Source organism: Panthera uncia (genome assembly GCF_023721935.1).
Source record: "Panthera uncia isolate 11264 chromosome A1 unlocalized genomic scaffold, Puncia_PCG_1.0 HiC_scaffold_17, whole genome shotgun sequence".
In the NCBI taxonomy this organism is placed as follows: Eukaryota; Metazoa; Chordata; class Mammalia; order Carnivora; family Felidae; genus Panthera; species Panthera uncia.
The window spans coordinates 22,181,998-22,197,897 of NW_026057577.1; the positions used below are offsets into that span (position 1 = coordinate 22,181,998).

Below are 15,900 nucleotides of genomic sequence, written 5' to 3' on the forward strand. Positions count from 1 at the left end.
ACTGTTTCCCCTTTTTAATTACACATATTAGTGGATGGGGATTTGCTTTTGGATTAGGTAAATATACCATCATTACTACAACTTTTACCACCATCTTCAGCATCCTTTGATACTTTGGCCTGCTCTTATCATTGGTGTGGTGTGTTTGTGGTTGCCAAATGATTTTCGAATCCTGTTATTTCTTCCTCTTAGTTGGCTTCTTACTGTAAGGAAGAGCTTTCTCTTTTTTTCTATCTTTGTGAACTCATAGACTGTATTCAGTGTGAGATGATTTGTCATTCTCATTATTTGTTTTGATGTTCAGATCGTTTCCATATTTGGCCAGCAAGATCCTCTGTAGTCTGACTTGTGTGTCCATTTGTCATTTCCCAATCATAAGATGTTCCAGACTTACTTTTGTACTTTGCCTGTACCAGCCATTGAGTCACCTTTTACCCGAGGAATGCTGACTGCTCTTAGTGGAGAATGCTATATAGAAACAAAGATACGCTCATTGCCACTGCAGTGTCACTGCTCCCAGGCCCTCTCAGTAGACAGGTCTCAGAAACTTACCATAGATATGTTAGTACATGTAAGTATAGATTGAACACCCATTCCAGTTTAAACACTGCAGGGTTTTATCCAGCTTCTTCCTTCTTGGAGTTCTCATTTGAGAGAGAAACCTGGCTCCCACTAGGTTCAGTGAAGACTCTCTCAGTTCCTCAGTCCTCCTGTATGTGACTAACCTCCCGGTTCCATTGGGCTTCCCTCCTTGTTCAGGCCTACCTCATGGCTTTCTGTCTGAATTATTAAGGAAGAACAGATAGAAAGATATTGTTTAATGCAGAGTTGTAGCAGACATTCTTTTAGAGATTAAATTGAATTAAAAGGTCTTAATTGAGAAATTAGCATTTCGTGAATGATTTTTTATATTTTTATGATTTAGGTTTGACCTTATTGATACCTTACCTTCTGACTACCAAGAAAAAGTGGAAAGACTGTAAGATCAGAGTGTTCATTGGTGGGAAAATAAACCGAATAGACCATGACCGGAGAGCGTAAGTGTATTTAAATGGAAGAGCATTAATCTAGCCATACTTCACTATTAGAGTATATTTGATAGTATAAAAAAGACACAGTCCAGAAAATGTCAGTCAGGCTGTCCTATACTGAAGCTGAAAATCTTGTTAAACAACTAAAACCTCATTCTCTTTAATTTAATCTTTATGTTTAAGTTGTAGATAGTTCATTTTACTGATTCCTAATATTTTTTCATATATTGACATTTTAGAAAGTCTTTGTTAAAAATTTGCAGCATTTAAATGTTAGGCATGTAAAAAAAATCAGTGGATGTGCCTCCAAATCACATATTCCTGTGTGAGATACATTCTGTAGACTTGAAGACAACAGAAATGAAGGATGCCGCGGTCATCCCTTGTCTTACTCCCGCTGTACTGTCCCCATTCTATTTCTGGTTGGAGTGATTTGCTACATACCCCACACCTCGTCCCTGACCTTTTCAGCACACACTATACACTCTTCTCTTGAGTTCACGTTTGAAAAGTAGAGCTCTGATGACAAGATGCCTCTGCCCAAATACTTGGAATTTCCTCTCTGTTACATTCCATAGAAAGTCTGTGCTAAAATATGACAAAGCCCAAACCCTCTGTCCTGTTCTCCACACTGTGTCTTACCCCTCACTGTGGTGCACACTGGTGCACCTGCCCTGAACACACATGCTGTCCCAGGCTTGTACCCCTCTCTGCTCTCATCTCTAGTGTAAACAGCTCCTCTCATGAAACACTCCAGACTTTCAAGTCCAGCATTGCCGTCACTTTCTTCGTGACACTTGCCCTAATGTGTTTTATTTTTATACCATTGTCTCCCCATTAGTTGTTACCCTTCCTTCCTCAGTAACGGTATATTTGGTATCACTCACTGCATTCTAGGTACTGTATTAATTTATTTTTATATCTTAGATTTGAGTTTTGTGGGCCCAGTGACACATAGCAGGCACTTAATAGATCTACACTGGAATTCAACTAAATGTCGAGTCATCTCACATAGTGAATTATGCAAGAAATACTAGAAATAATTCAAAAGTTAAACCTGGAGCAAGTCTGTTTTCTAATGTCTTAATTTAGAAAACTCTGTTTTCTTAAAAATAGAATCCCCTTGTGCTGACAGCTTTTCCTTTGTGTTTTTTTCCACTTTTTTGTTGGTGCCACCAAGGTTTCCTTGCCATCTATGCCTCTGAAAAGGTATATCTTTACTGAAAAGTCAGAGGCTTGTTGGAGCTTCTTTTTCATGTCTGTCTCAGTCCCCCTCCCCCTCAAAGATGCTGTGAACTTGATCTGCCATTAGTTACAGCTTTTGATGGCCCCCAAAAGTCCTGTTTGGGTCTTGAGATAGGCATTCTTCATGGATGGAAGAAGAATCGAAAAATAATTAAACTTAACAACTGTTTACTAGTTTTTGCGGAAATCCATATAGTCACCAATATAATCTATCTAAAAAAAGTTTTAACTGAAGTATAGTTGACATATATTATTGTTGGTTTCAGGCGGGCAACATAGTGATTCCATATCTCTTTATGTCGTGCTCACCCCAGGATTGCTACCATCTGTCCCTGTACAGCGCTATGAAAATACCATTGACTATATTCCCCAGGCTGTACCTTTCATCTTCGTGACTTGTTCATTCTGTAACTGAAAGCCTGTATCTCTGACTCCTTGTGACAAAAATTAAATTTAAAAACTAGTTGCCTTCCAAATTTCATTATTACTGTCTTTCCATTCATGATTGGATACTAAGGAGCGATTCAGAGAAAGTGAAAGAATATAACTGGAGTCTCTACTCAGGGGATTTTGAGTTCTACTCAGTTGAATGTACGGTGTGAACTAACACAGATGAACTTTATTCAGCACCTGATACAGTTTTCCTATAAATGATGCTTTTCAGATACAGTGATTCAGCCTGAAATGGAATAAAAATACATAGATGCAGCTTTTATGTATCTCAATGCTTTTCATTTTTGTTTTAGGATGGCTACTTTGCTTAGTAAGTTCCGGATAGACTTCTCTGATATCATGGTCTTAGGAGATATTAATACTAAACCAAAGAAAGAAAAGTAAGTTGTTGGATAAATTACTCTGTATAGATAACTGATTCTTTTATGGATGACCTACTCACATATTCCAGTAACAGATCATTCAACTTAAACTAATTACCTGGAGGTTTTACCTGCTGTTAGCATGTGAAGTCAACTTTTTTAAATCTGGTACTGACAGTTGGCACGCCTGTAGCTGTTACTAAAGTAAGTGTAAGGGCTTTCAGTTTTCAGAGAATTCAGTTAGTGCTTTACAAGTAATTTCTGAAAATCCTAATGCCACAGAAATTCCACATGGTTCTTTGAATTTCCACTGTTCATGCCTATATTCATTACCACCACTCACTCAATTCCTACTCCACATTATATATTACTTTTCACTGTTTTGCCTTATTAGTAAAATAGGAGAATCAAAAATTAGCCTATAATAGTTGCAATCAGAATTCTCAAGGGTCAAGGGAAAGTATACTCATGGAATAATCTACCTGAAAATGATACCTAGAGATTGTTATAATAATATGTATGTTTATGTTACCAGGCATAATTTTAATTATTCTCAAGTAAATTGTTGAATAAATGATGAAGCTGGTTTAAAGAATTTATCTTAAATAGAAAATAATAAGGTATACTTTGTAAGCTTATAATCAGGGAAGGATTTGTTTCCTTTTATAAAACAATATATGCCAGGAACTTTGTATGAAACTTGATACTGAAAAATATTTTTCACATTCATAGGGGATTAGAGTGTTTATGTTCTTTTACTGTCTCTTATCCTATTAAATTACCTTTGTATCTAGAGATTAATTGTGCATCTTCTTAAATGTTAAGTATCTGTGTGTTCCTACCTTCAGAATATTCTAGTACCTTTTCTCCTACTACTGCTCCTTTCATTCAGTGGTACTTGAACTAGGAAAGGTTTTGAATATTTTGAGTAAAGGAACAACACAATTTGACGTATTGCTCAAAAGGATCATCTTAGCTAAGGTGATGGAAATGTATGTAGGTTGACAGGGGAGTGGGCATAGGAGCAGGGAGTAGATACAGAGAGATCGTTGTTAGCAGTTCAAATTACAATTCTGTTATTGTGAATATGGTTCTAAATCTCTAATCAATTTGAGAAACTAGAGATGGCTGTTTTCTGAATAAGTTGCCAAAGAGATGGTTATAATTAGGGTGTGGAAGTGAGCAGGAGAGATGGAAAACACTGACTTCTCAAATTCTGATTTAGCATTTACGATCTTAGTGTTAAGTAATTCAGATTGTGATTGTCAGTTTTTTTTAAGTATTGTAGCATTTGATGAAATGATTGAGCCGTATAGACTTCATGAAGATGACAAAGAACAAGATATTGCAGATAAAATGAAAGAAGATGAGCCATGGCGAATAACAGATAATGAGCTTGAACTTTATAAGACCAAGGTATTATTTCTCTTCTGCTTTCTTTTCATTAATCTTCCATTGATTTTTTTTTAAAAATACGTTAAGATAGAAGTATCAAGAACTATAATTTGTTATGGGAGGAACCGGTCTTGTAAATTCAGTCTCCTCTAAGTTGGATCTGTATGTGAACAGTGTGTGTAAATCATTAGGTCTTTTTTAAACTAGGGAACAGATACTTTTATTACACCAAAATTATTTTGGTTTCTTTTTGCTTACTTCTATATAGTTCTCTGAACCACACTAGATTCCGCTTTTCCAATGGTCTAGGAATGACTTTGTCTTATTTCCTTTCAGACCTATCGGCAGATAAGGTTAAATGAATTATTAAAGGAACATTCAAGTACAGCTAATATCATTGTCATGTAAGTAATGTCTATACTAAGATTTTCTTCGGTATTCATTTTATGATAATGCGATTAGGATTAATTGCCATACCAAGTACATACGTATATATTTCCCAGTAATGATCTAGTGGTTATAAGTAGGAAAAACAAACTTTTGTTAATATACTTCAAGCATACGGAAAAATCACTTAAGGTAGGAGGAAAGAAAAGCAAAAATCTTAAACTTATATGAATCTAAGTAATTCTTTACCACAATAGTTTACTATGGAATTTTTCCTTTCTTCTTTTTCCCACCTTTTAAAAACTCCTTGGCTTTGAGGACACTCCATCATATGTGGGGTACGAGGACCTCAAGTTAAACTTTGGACCCTGAGGTGGTGGAGGGCACCTGGCTGGCTGAGTCTATAGAGCGTGCCTTTCTTGATCTGGGGTTGTGAATTTGAGTGTGACATTGAGGGGTGGATTGTACTGACTTAAAATAATTTTTTTCTTTTTTTTTTGAGAAAGAGAAGGCACAAGTAAGCAAGGGGCAGAGAGAGAAGCCCAGCTCACCTGAAACGGCACTCAAGCTCATCTGATGCCAGACTTAACTCACGAACTGTGAGATCATGACCTGAGCCGAAGTCAGATGTTTAATGAATGACTGAGCCACCCAAGCACCCCTCCAAATCAGTTTTTTACTATTAAACTTGCCTTAGATTTTTAAAAAATCTTAAAAAAAAATTGTAGACCCCAGGCAGCATCCTCATAGAAATAACACCATAAAGTTACCTTGGGGGTTTAATGTAAAAAGTGGTTCCTGTCTGAATCTGCTCCCCCAGTTTTCCACACACAAACTTTACATACAGACACTCTGTCCTTGCATTGAATATAGATGTTAATGCTCTCTAGCTTTTTTTTTTTTCCTCACTAAATCAGATTCGGTAGGTATTACTTGAACCTGAATTTTCTGTCATGGAGCCTGGGTCCTTCAATAGGTTAAAAAAAAAAAAAACTCAGTCCTCCAAAAACATCCCAAATGATAAAATAAAATAATACTAAAAAAGTGTTGTTTTGATTAACAAAAAAACAATACACCAGAAGATTTCAAGTTTTGCTGCTAATGATCAGATACTGTAATGGAATATGCTAAAACAGAAGTCTAGAGAGAAACAGTTGATAGGGCAACTGGTGACTACTACCACTATCTACAAATAGGAATGAAAGACCAGACATTTGAGTGGCTCAGTCCATTGAGTGTCTGACTTCAGCTCAGGTCATGATCTCATGGTTCGTGGGTTCGGGCCCTGTGTTGGGCTCACTGCTGTCAGTCAGGATCCTGCTTCAACTCCTCTGTCCCCTTCTCTCACTGTCCCTCCCCTACTCGCACTTTCTCTCTCAAAAATAAACACTAAGAAAATTAATGAAAGCCCAGAGAAATAAGAGAAGTTGAAAATTAATACATAGAATTAATTATGTTTCAGTTTTGTTTATCCATGTGTAGTTTCTGCTTTCAAAATTCAGATAGAAACAGCCCTTTCTCCTAAAAGAATTCTGTCCTTAATGAAGAAGGGAAAATGTGAGGTTTAGCGTTAGATATAAAATGTGCTACAGTTGATAGAAATACTTATTTCTATTCTTAGGGATAAATTTTAAAAATCTTTTGTTCAGACATGTGAAAGGGAGAATAGTGATCTATGAGTATAGTCATTGTTACGCTATGTTCAGAATTTGCCACGCTCAAAAACAATGTGTAACTAACCAAAGTAATTTTTAGTTAATATTAGTAGGGACTCCATATATAATTTTTATTACATTTTCTATTTTCAACTTAAATGCATTGCCTAATTTCCTTTCTCTTTTTGATACCAGGAGTCTCCCAGTTGCTAGGAAAGGTGCTGTGTCAAGTGCTCTCTATATGGCCTGGTTAGAAGCTCTATCAAAGGACCTACCGCCAATTCTCCTAGTCCGTGGGAATCATCAGAGTGTCCTTACCTTCTATTCTTAAGTGTTCCGACACAGTGGACAGCCCTCCAGATGGTACTTTAGTGCCCAGTGGAGTAACTGAAATCTTCAATGACACATTAACATCACAATGGCAAACTGTGACTTTTCTTTCACTATTTCATTAATTTGAAAGCACACAGGGAAGTTGCTCCATTGATCCGTGTATGGAGACTTCAGTTTTAGTCAAGTCTGTATTTCAATCTGAATGAATGATGATGATTCCTTGTTGCTGGACTGAAGCTCATGAGAGTAAAGTTTTCCTTTGCTACTTGAATAGCAATAAAAGTGTGTTATTTTTTGATTGATGAGAGGAGTACAAAAAGCCTTTAGCCTTGAGGTGCCTTCTGAAATTAACCAAATTTCATCCATATATCCTCTTTTATAAATTTATAGAATGTCAAATTTTGCCGTCAGCTATTATTTTTATTTCTAGTCTCTTCCACCGTGAAATGAAATGGACACTGCTTTTCTTCTTCCATTGACCAATTAGTGTTGAGTACTGTATGTTTTCTATTACTTTTGTAAAGGTATCTGTTAGATACTAAAGATGAGAATTAGGGCAAATTAATGAAAAATGCAAAAAAAAAAAATGATAACCCAAAAGTGACCCCAAAGGTTAGGTTTCTGTGGGTTTATATAAAATGTAGATCTAGTAAAAAAAAGACCCAATAAACCTTTCTTTGTTTTGTTTTTTTTTAATCTCTAATTGGCTATTTGTATTTTTATTTGAAATCTTAGGGACAGTTGAAGATTTATCCAGTACTTCTATATACCATGCTGAAAAATCTCCTGTTGTCATTCTTCAGACCAAAGTCCTCAAAATCATTTGTATCTATTAGAAGGGAGATCTGTCCTAATTTATAGTTTTCCTCAAATCTTGAGGGAGTTTTAAGAAATGCTAAAAGATTTTTCTCGAGGAAAATTAGATAAAATAATGTCATCAAATAGACTATTTCAGTAAACAATATGTGGAATCCCACTGTACCATCGTTTATAAATCATTAAAATATTTAATGTTTCATCAAATGGTTAAATGGACCACTGGTTTCGTAATGAAATGTTTTTAGGCTTAATTCATTCAATTGTCAAGTATACTTAGTCTTAATTAATATACTCAGGTTTGAGCAGATTATTCTGAACATTTAAATTTAATCCATTCTTAATACTTTAAAACTTTTGTGTTAAGAAAAACTGCCAGTTTGTGCTTTTGGAATGTCTGTTTTGACATCATAGTCTACTAGTACAATTTTGACAGTGCATACGCACTGTTACTAAAAGCTTTATATACAATTATCAATGTGAAGTTTTTCATTTTTTATTCAAGGAAGGATTTCCTAAAAACATTTCAAGGGATAGATGTCTGCATATATGTATGTGTGTATGCATACGTATATGCATACACAGATGCATATGTGTATATAATGACGTTTATGTTGCTGGTGTTTTTGCATTTTAAAGTGATCCAAGATTCATTAGATTAAAATTTTTTTGTTTTGGTAAACATAAGTTCAAAATGAGATTGAAAGGTAACAGGTTTCCTGGAGAACAAAGGTGATCATTGGAAGGGCATGTAACTTCACACAGTTACTGTTCAGTTAGAAAATGGAGAACACGTCCGCTACAGTACTGTTCAGTGAGTTCATTGGCATAAGTCTCCGTGGTGAAGAATGTATGCAGGTTTTCATGAATCTTGTTAGAAATCCATAAAATTACTACTGTTGTCAATAGTGCAGTCTTTTTGCTGCGTGAGCATAAACTAAATGAATAGACAAGTGGAGATCTGATGATAATTTTGAATTCAGAATGTTAAAATGAAGTAATTGTTTTTCCAAATTTTTTTCCCTACGTTATAACTCACAGCATTGTTCCATTTTATTGCAGGTTTTGTAGTGTTTTGGGGGAAAGACAGTAGAAATGTCATATTATTCAGTAAACAATATCGTGTTTGAACTTTTTAAATGGATAATAGGGCATGAATTGAGTGCTGCTATCTTGAAATGTGCACAGGTACACTTACTTTTTTTTTTTTTTTTTTTTTCTGGAATTTTTCCCATTCAGGAAACCATCATTGTGATCTGTACTGCAGGAACCAAATGTCATGCGTCATACATATGTGTATAAAGTACATAAAATATATCTAAATATGCATAATGGGGGGAGGGTAATATTGTCTGTGAAATAATGTAAGAAGCTTTTCACTTAAAAAAAAATGCATTACTTTCACTTAACACTAGACACCAGGTCAAAATTTTCAAGGTTGTTGTAGTACTCTAATAAATTTCAACAATTCTTAGAGATGCTAGCTAGTGTTGAAGCTATTCTACTCTGTTTTATTTATGCTGAATTTGATTATTTTAATGCCATTTTTTTTTTAATTCTAATCATTGGTGATAACTTGGAAATAAATATGCAATGGCATTGGACAGTTCATTATTTCTATAGGTAAATACCGGGTTTAGAGAGAATGGTGGTGTTAAGCTGATTATTAAGGGTTAATTAAATCAAATATTTATTTGTTACATTATTTCATTTGTACTTTAGGTTTCCTTTTACATTCTTTTTATATGCTTTCTGACGTTACATATTTTTAAAGACTATGGAAATAATTTAAAGATTTGAGCTCTGGTGGATGTTGATCTACTAAGTTTGAAAATGTAATATTTTGATAATACTGTACTATAACTGTCACACACCTGCTTTTCTAACGTTTTAATGTGGAATATTGCAGTTGCTGCTTGTACAGAGGTTACTGCAATAAAGGAAGTGGATTCATTAAAACTACTTAATGTCTACTCTTCTATTTTATCTGTTTTGGAAATCTTTGTCAACTTTGTGATATACCCTCATTTATAGGACTGTTATTTCACAATATCAGAGTTTTTTGGTGGCTTTTACTGTAATATTCATGCCTTGGAAAAGTTGTTTGAAATTGTTTGCTATCCCTGGGCCTTTGTCCCTAAGCCTCATAGTCCCTGTCTTTTCTTCGGAAGACTTTTGGCTAAGCTGATTAGCGATTCTATAAAACATTTTCGCTTTCTTTTATTTGAACATTATAGTAAGCATGTCATATATGCAGGGCGGTTAAGTTATCTCTGTTTTACTCTTGAGAAAGCAACTTGGCGCAATGTAGGGAGTTTCCTGAGGTCATGTGGCAAATAAGTGAAGAATGTTGGCCAAGAGCCCAGATCTTTCATCTCCTGGGGTATCTCTATTACGCGTTCACTGCTGCCTGATCCATAACTAAGAGGTCTGGGATAGACTGGCTATTTCCAAACTGCTCGTCCATATCTGCCAGCAAATGTGTGTTCAGGTAATGCAATTAAAGTTAGAAATACAGAGTGGCTACAGGCTGGCTAATACATCTGAAGCCAAATAGAGGTGTCCACTGCATGATCTTTACTTCTTGCTTATTGTCCAGTAGTCTGCTATTCAGGGTCCTTATTTCTTTGGGGACTTAAAAGGGGGTTCAGAGGCAACTATGAACTATGAATGTGGCATTTCCCAGTATCATAGTATCCAAAGGTTTTCCAAGTTGGGATGCCATTCATCTTTGAGCCAGCAGGTATTTTTTGTTCATTCACTGGGAAGAAAATACAAATGCATGTGATACATTTCTGTCTTTATGGACCAATAGGATGGGTGTAGGTACAGAACCAATAGGTGATAGTTTAATGTTGAACTCTTGGAGGAAAGATGGCACAAGTCCTGGGACATGCTCATCAGGAAGTACTGTTTAGCTAGTTGAGAGAGTAGATACACATAATGTGTTGGTGGGTTAACCAACTGGACATACTTTGTTTGTAGACTCCTAAAATACCTAAAGATCTAAGTCTTGTTGCTCTCTATGGAATCCAGAAGCAGGGGTCAGGTCAGAGACCTCTTCAGATAGGCTATTAAATGGCAGTGTTAAGAACTTCAGCCCAGTTTTTCCTCTTGAATCTTCCAATGAATTTTGTGTTATGGCTAGAAAGCACTGTTTTAGGGGAAACGTGAAGGCCTCTGAATTTGTCACCTCCTGTTGTGCGGCCTTAGTGTTCACTATGCTCACAGATGAGGAACTCATTCCCCAAAACAGTAGTGTCTTGTCCACACATATCCTCTGTTGCACTCTTCTCGGATACGGAAACAAATTACCAAGATGTTCTGACCACAGCTGCAAAGGAAAATAAATTGTACGTTATTGATCCACACAATAAGATCAGTGATCTGTGGATACTGAATACAAACATAGAGACCTGACTCAATACTTGCCAGAATTTGATTAGATAACTGCTGAAGCTTTTGGGGCAGGGGGGAGAGAAACATGCAGATTTTGTCCAGGCTAAAGAAGGGAAAGCACCTGACAGGGTCATTTTATGTCTTCTATCTCTAATAACAGGTAAAAAAGTCTTAAAATTATGCAGGCAGTGTTTTTGATAAACATACGGTACACAAAAAAGTCATCTAACAACTACTCCTGCGAGAGCCTATTTTACTTGCTCTTTTACAAATACATTTAGCCCCCATCAAGCCATTTTTGAAAGAGGTAGTCACAATTTGAAAAGGGAGCTGTAGTTCATCTGAATGACAAGCCACAGGTTATTTTTCTTTTAAGTCCACAACATTTTTGCTTAATTGTAGACAACTCTTGAGTTGTCTTAAGAACTTGAGTTCCTAAGAAACTTCACTAGTTAAGAAATTGAAGGGGCGCTTGAGTGGTTCAGTCAGTTAAGCAACCGACTCTTGATTTTGGCTCAGGTCGTGATCTCACCTTTGTGAGATCCAGCCCCATTGTCAGATAGTGCACTAAACTTGGAGCCTGCTTAAGATTCTCTCCCTCTCCCTCTGCCCCTCCCTTGTGCACTCTCAAAAAAAATTTTTTTTAGAAGATGATAGGGACAATTTGGGAAAGGGGGTGGGGGAGGGTAAAAAGGTAAGCTCCAAGAAAGATTCGAGGATTGTGAAAGATAGACTGCTTTATGGCTAAGTCTTTCACTCCTGTTTCCTTCCAGGAAACAGTAGATTGTGAAGAATGGAATTTTTTTTTGCCAAATTTTAAAATCTATTGATCATAATCAGCATCTATTAGCTACATGGTACCAACCCCCGAGATACACCCTACATCCTTCAGGTAGCCTGTCTATGACTTTCCCACCAGTAAAGATAATCCTTTGTTTACTGTCTATGCACCTGTGAGTTCAGCATTATTGACATAAATTTTCTAAGTGGGCTTTTTTCAGAAAATTGATAGTCAGGAAGCACAGGTGTATTATGTATTAAAACACTAGAACAGTGGTGTGCTTCAGAATCAGCTGCAGAGTTTGTTAAACCCTCCTTCACTCCTGCCAGATCTCTGCTCTGAGTGAAATTCCTCCCTTCACATATGCTGCTTCTCAGCATAACCCTCCCTTTATGACTGCCTTTGTCCTTTACACATGCCCTATCGCATTTCTTTCAAAAGGTACACATATTTCCATCTCCCCTAACTTCAACTATGAATTCAAATAATGACCTCCCTTTCAAATTCCTTACCTTTTTTCCTTTTATATTAATTAGATCTTCATCAGTGGCAGGAATAGAACCCAAAGAAGGCAACCAGAAAAAGGAAGTCCAGGAAGACACCTGAGTTGAGAGACTCCATGTAAGCAGAGACTCAGAACAATGTCCTTAGGGCTCTGTCTCTATCTTCCCTTCTCTCCGGTCTGCCTCTCTAGGTTTGACTTGATTCTTCAGGTAGATGGTCACCATGTAGGGCGTCCACTGACTTCTGGAAAAAAAAGAAAGAAAAAAAAAAAAAAACAATCCATGTAGTTTGGCAACAACTGAAGTAGAAAGATGATATGTTAGCAGCAAGAAGAATCTCATGTATGTCAGGGGCCTTACCCTCTCCCTTGGGTTGGCCTTTAGAGTCTAGGGTTTACGTGGCCCAGATATTGAGAGGAAGGGCATTGGATGTTCATTCCACCAGGGCTGGCTGTTCCAGGTGCTGGGCTGACCGGGCTCCAGCAGTTGATTCAAAGGTGGACAGCCCTTGGGGCGCCTGGGTGGTTCAGTCGGTTGAGGGTCCGACTTCAGCTCAGGTCATGATCACCCAGCTCGTGAGTTCGAGCCCCACGTCAGGCTCTCTGCTGAGGCTCAGAGCCTGAAGCCTGCCTCAGATTCTGTGTCTCCCTCTCTCTCTGCCCCTAACGCACTCAGATTCTGTCTCTGTCTCTCTCAAAAGTAAAAAATAAACATTAAAAAAAAAAAAAAAAAAAAAGGTGGAGAGCGCTGCAGGCCCAGCCTAGGCTACCGACACCTCTGCTAGGTTCCCAAAGTTCTGCAGCTAACTGCTTCATAACTATTTCCTCCTCACTTTCTACCCCAGCCCAACAGTTACACAGCCATCCCAACTCAAAGTATGTGTTCAGAGAGTACTTGGCAGAGCATTCCTGACCTCCTTGCCCATGGGAACTCCATTTCTGGCACCTCTTTTCTCTCCTTAGGGTAGTGTCTCTCTGGAACTTGTGCCCACACCACGGGGCAGGCTCTCCCTAGCCCTGGAACAAGAACCAGCTTTTCTTTCTCTTCCCCTTTACTTGGCAATGAAATCTTCATGGCCCACAGGAAAATGCAAAAATGCTCAGCTAAATAGGCTCTAGATCACAGAAGCGTCTCCTTTTCCTACAACATCTAGAAATGCAATAACCATTTAGAAATGCAGTAGAAGAGTCTTCCCTCATCAAAATAGGCAGAGTATACTTTTTCTGAAACAACTGAAAATGACCTGGTTAATTTTCCCTCTTACGTTGCATTAAATTCTCAACAGCTCACCTTATTACGAGTACCAAGATCAACAAATCCAAGAAGCATGGTGCAGGATTAACTTCTCTTTGGGAAGATATTCATTAGTCCCCAGACTAAAGTGGGAGAGAGGAAGAAATTTAAGATCTTTGGGAGAAAAACATCAATAGGACTGGGTGACGGGTCGTCCCGTGTGCTGAGCAAGAAGATGGAGTTACTCAGGTTGTCTTGATGGGTTGAGGATTGTCTTCTTACTCCTTATTCAGGAAAGATGGGGGAGAAAAGAGGACTATCAATGGAATACCCACATGGTAGAGTTGAGGAGCAACGTTTAGAGGGGCTGTGATCACAGTGAAGAGGAGTGTCAGGACAGAAACCTGGGTCAGCCTCTCTGGAAAGTCTCCTCCACACTTCTGTTTCCTCTTAAGGGGGGGTGCCTTCTGGTACCTTTTTACTCCTTAACTTCTCTGAACAAACATGGTCGCCTGTAATAAACAGAAAAGCATACTCCTTCACTGAACTTTACTAACTTTCTTCCAGGTAGCTTTTTAAAAGTTCAAGAGATTGCAGTATGTAGCTGGCTCAGTCAGTAGAGCATGCAACTCTTAATCTTGGGGTCGTGAGTTCAAGCCCCAAAGTTCAGGAGATAGCTCTCATTTATCAGTTATTCTAGTACAAGCTTATCCACCAGAAAATAGCTCTCTGTGCAACCTGAGCTCAGTGTGTAGCTTTCAGCCATGGAGCTAATTTTGTGCCATGGTTTCACAAATAGAAGAGCTGCTTTGACATTTGAAATACTTAAGCCTGTTAGAGATACGACATGACTTGTCCTTTATCTACAGGCTGCTATTTGCAAGACAGGTGTATCTTTTGGAAATTAATGAATATCTCCATAGATTGATATCTCATATTGTACTTAGAGGATTATGAGGAAAAAAAATTCCATGTGATTTAGGTCATTTCTGATGAGAGGGAGAATTAAAACATAAAGCATTTCTTCTGTGCATTTGTGTCTTCAGCCGTGACACCTGAGAAAGTTAATGGAAATGGTAAATGCATCCAAAAAGTGTGTCTCTTCTAGGAAACAAACAAATCCAATCAAGAAAGGAAAAAAAAAATGTAAAAAAGGAAAAGAATATATTAAGTATATAAATTTTGAAATGATAAAATCATGCTCTCCTTATTGCTAAAAAATTAAATGCATAGTAATTGGCACTAATGAAGGATTAATAAAATCAACACAGCAAGAAGTAGAAAACTTAAGTAAACAACAAACAACAACCTTTGAATGAACTGAGTGAACATCAGTTAAGTGCTGTGTCCAGAGAAGGTTTTGGTCCCAATGATTTTATTGGTAAATTATTTCATTGGTTCAATAACTAATTGTCAGGGCATCCAGACCCCAATCTCTTATGTTTAATTCATATTCTAAATACCTCCTCCCACACAAACACCTTTTCCCAAACCTGCTTAACTTCCGGCTTTCGCTGCCAAATTCCCTTTACAGGCCTCCACTGGTTCTCTGGGGCCATCCCATTGTTATTTGATTTCCCAATCAGACTGTGTAACTTCCTTAATACTTTCATATCTCCAGTGGCTTATCTTAGTTGTGGGCAGTGGAGGTTTCAATACAGGATTTTTAAATGAATGAATGAACATACCAATTTTTTATTTATGTTTTTTTCTTTTCTTTTTTTTTTTTTTTTTCCCAATTATTTAAAGGGGAAGGCTGCCAGGGCTCCTGGACAGCTCAGTCGCTTCAGCATCTGACTTGACCTTAAATCATGATCTCATGGTTTGTGAGTTCCGACCCCGGCGTTGGGCTCTGTGCTGAGAGCTCAGAGCCTGGAGCCTGCTTCAGATTCTGTTTCTCTCTCTCTCTCTCTCTCCCTCTCTCTTTCTCTCAACAATAAATAAACATTAAAAAATTTTTTTTAGTTGAAAAAGTAAAGGGGAAGGCTGCTGATGACAGGGAAGTGGATGAGTGGAATGAAGGCACACAGCCTTAATAGGAATGGAGCTTTTGGAAATGGGTGAGTTGGATCGGGGCTCTCTAGTCCTAACAACCACACACTACCAGGATTTGCCTGCTGTGAGATGTTCCACATGTGCTTGAATTCTTGAGGCCTACTTAAAATGCAACTACTATTGTCGTTTGTTAACTTATTTTGTGTCCTTCATGCTAATCATTACCATATCCTTATTTGAATAAAGGGTCTTTGATAAGTGATTATTGATTTGGTGAATACATATTGATGGCTATATCCCCAATACTTAACG

At 37.4% G+C, this 15,900-nt stretch overlaps 1 protein-coding gene across 1 annotated transcript in view; it reads left to right on the forward strand.

Annotated features, from left to right (window-relative positions):
• The window catches only part of SLC12A2 (solute carrier family 12 member 2), a 117,752-nt gene extending 105,922 nt beyond the window's left edge, over positions 1-11,830 (forward strand). The window contains exons 23-27 of the mRNA XM_049648456.1: positions 926-1,037; positions 3,023-3,109; positions 4,372-4,507; positions 4,823-4,890; positions 6,724-11,830. Coding sequence (XP_049504413.1) covers positions 926-1,037; positions 3,023-3,109; positions 4,372-4,507; positions 4,823-4,890; positions 6,724-6,859 — 539 coding nt within the window. The 3' untranslated portion in view covers positions 6,860-11,830. The remainder of the gene's footprint in view (positions 1-925; positions 1,038-3,022; positions 3,110-4,371; positions 4,508-4,822; positions 4,891-6,723) is intronic.
• Positions 11,831-15,900: the final 4,070 nt, after the last annotated feature.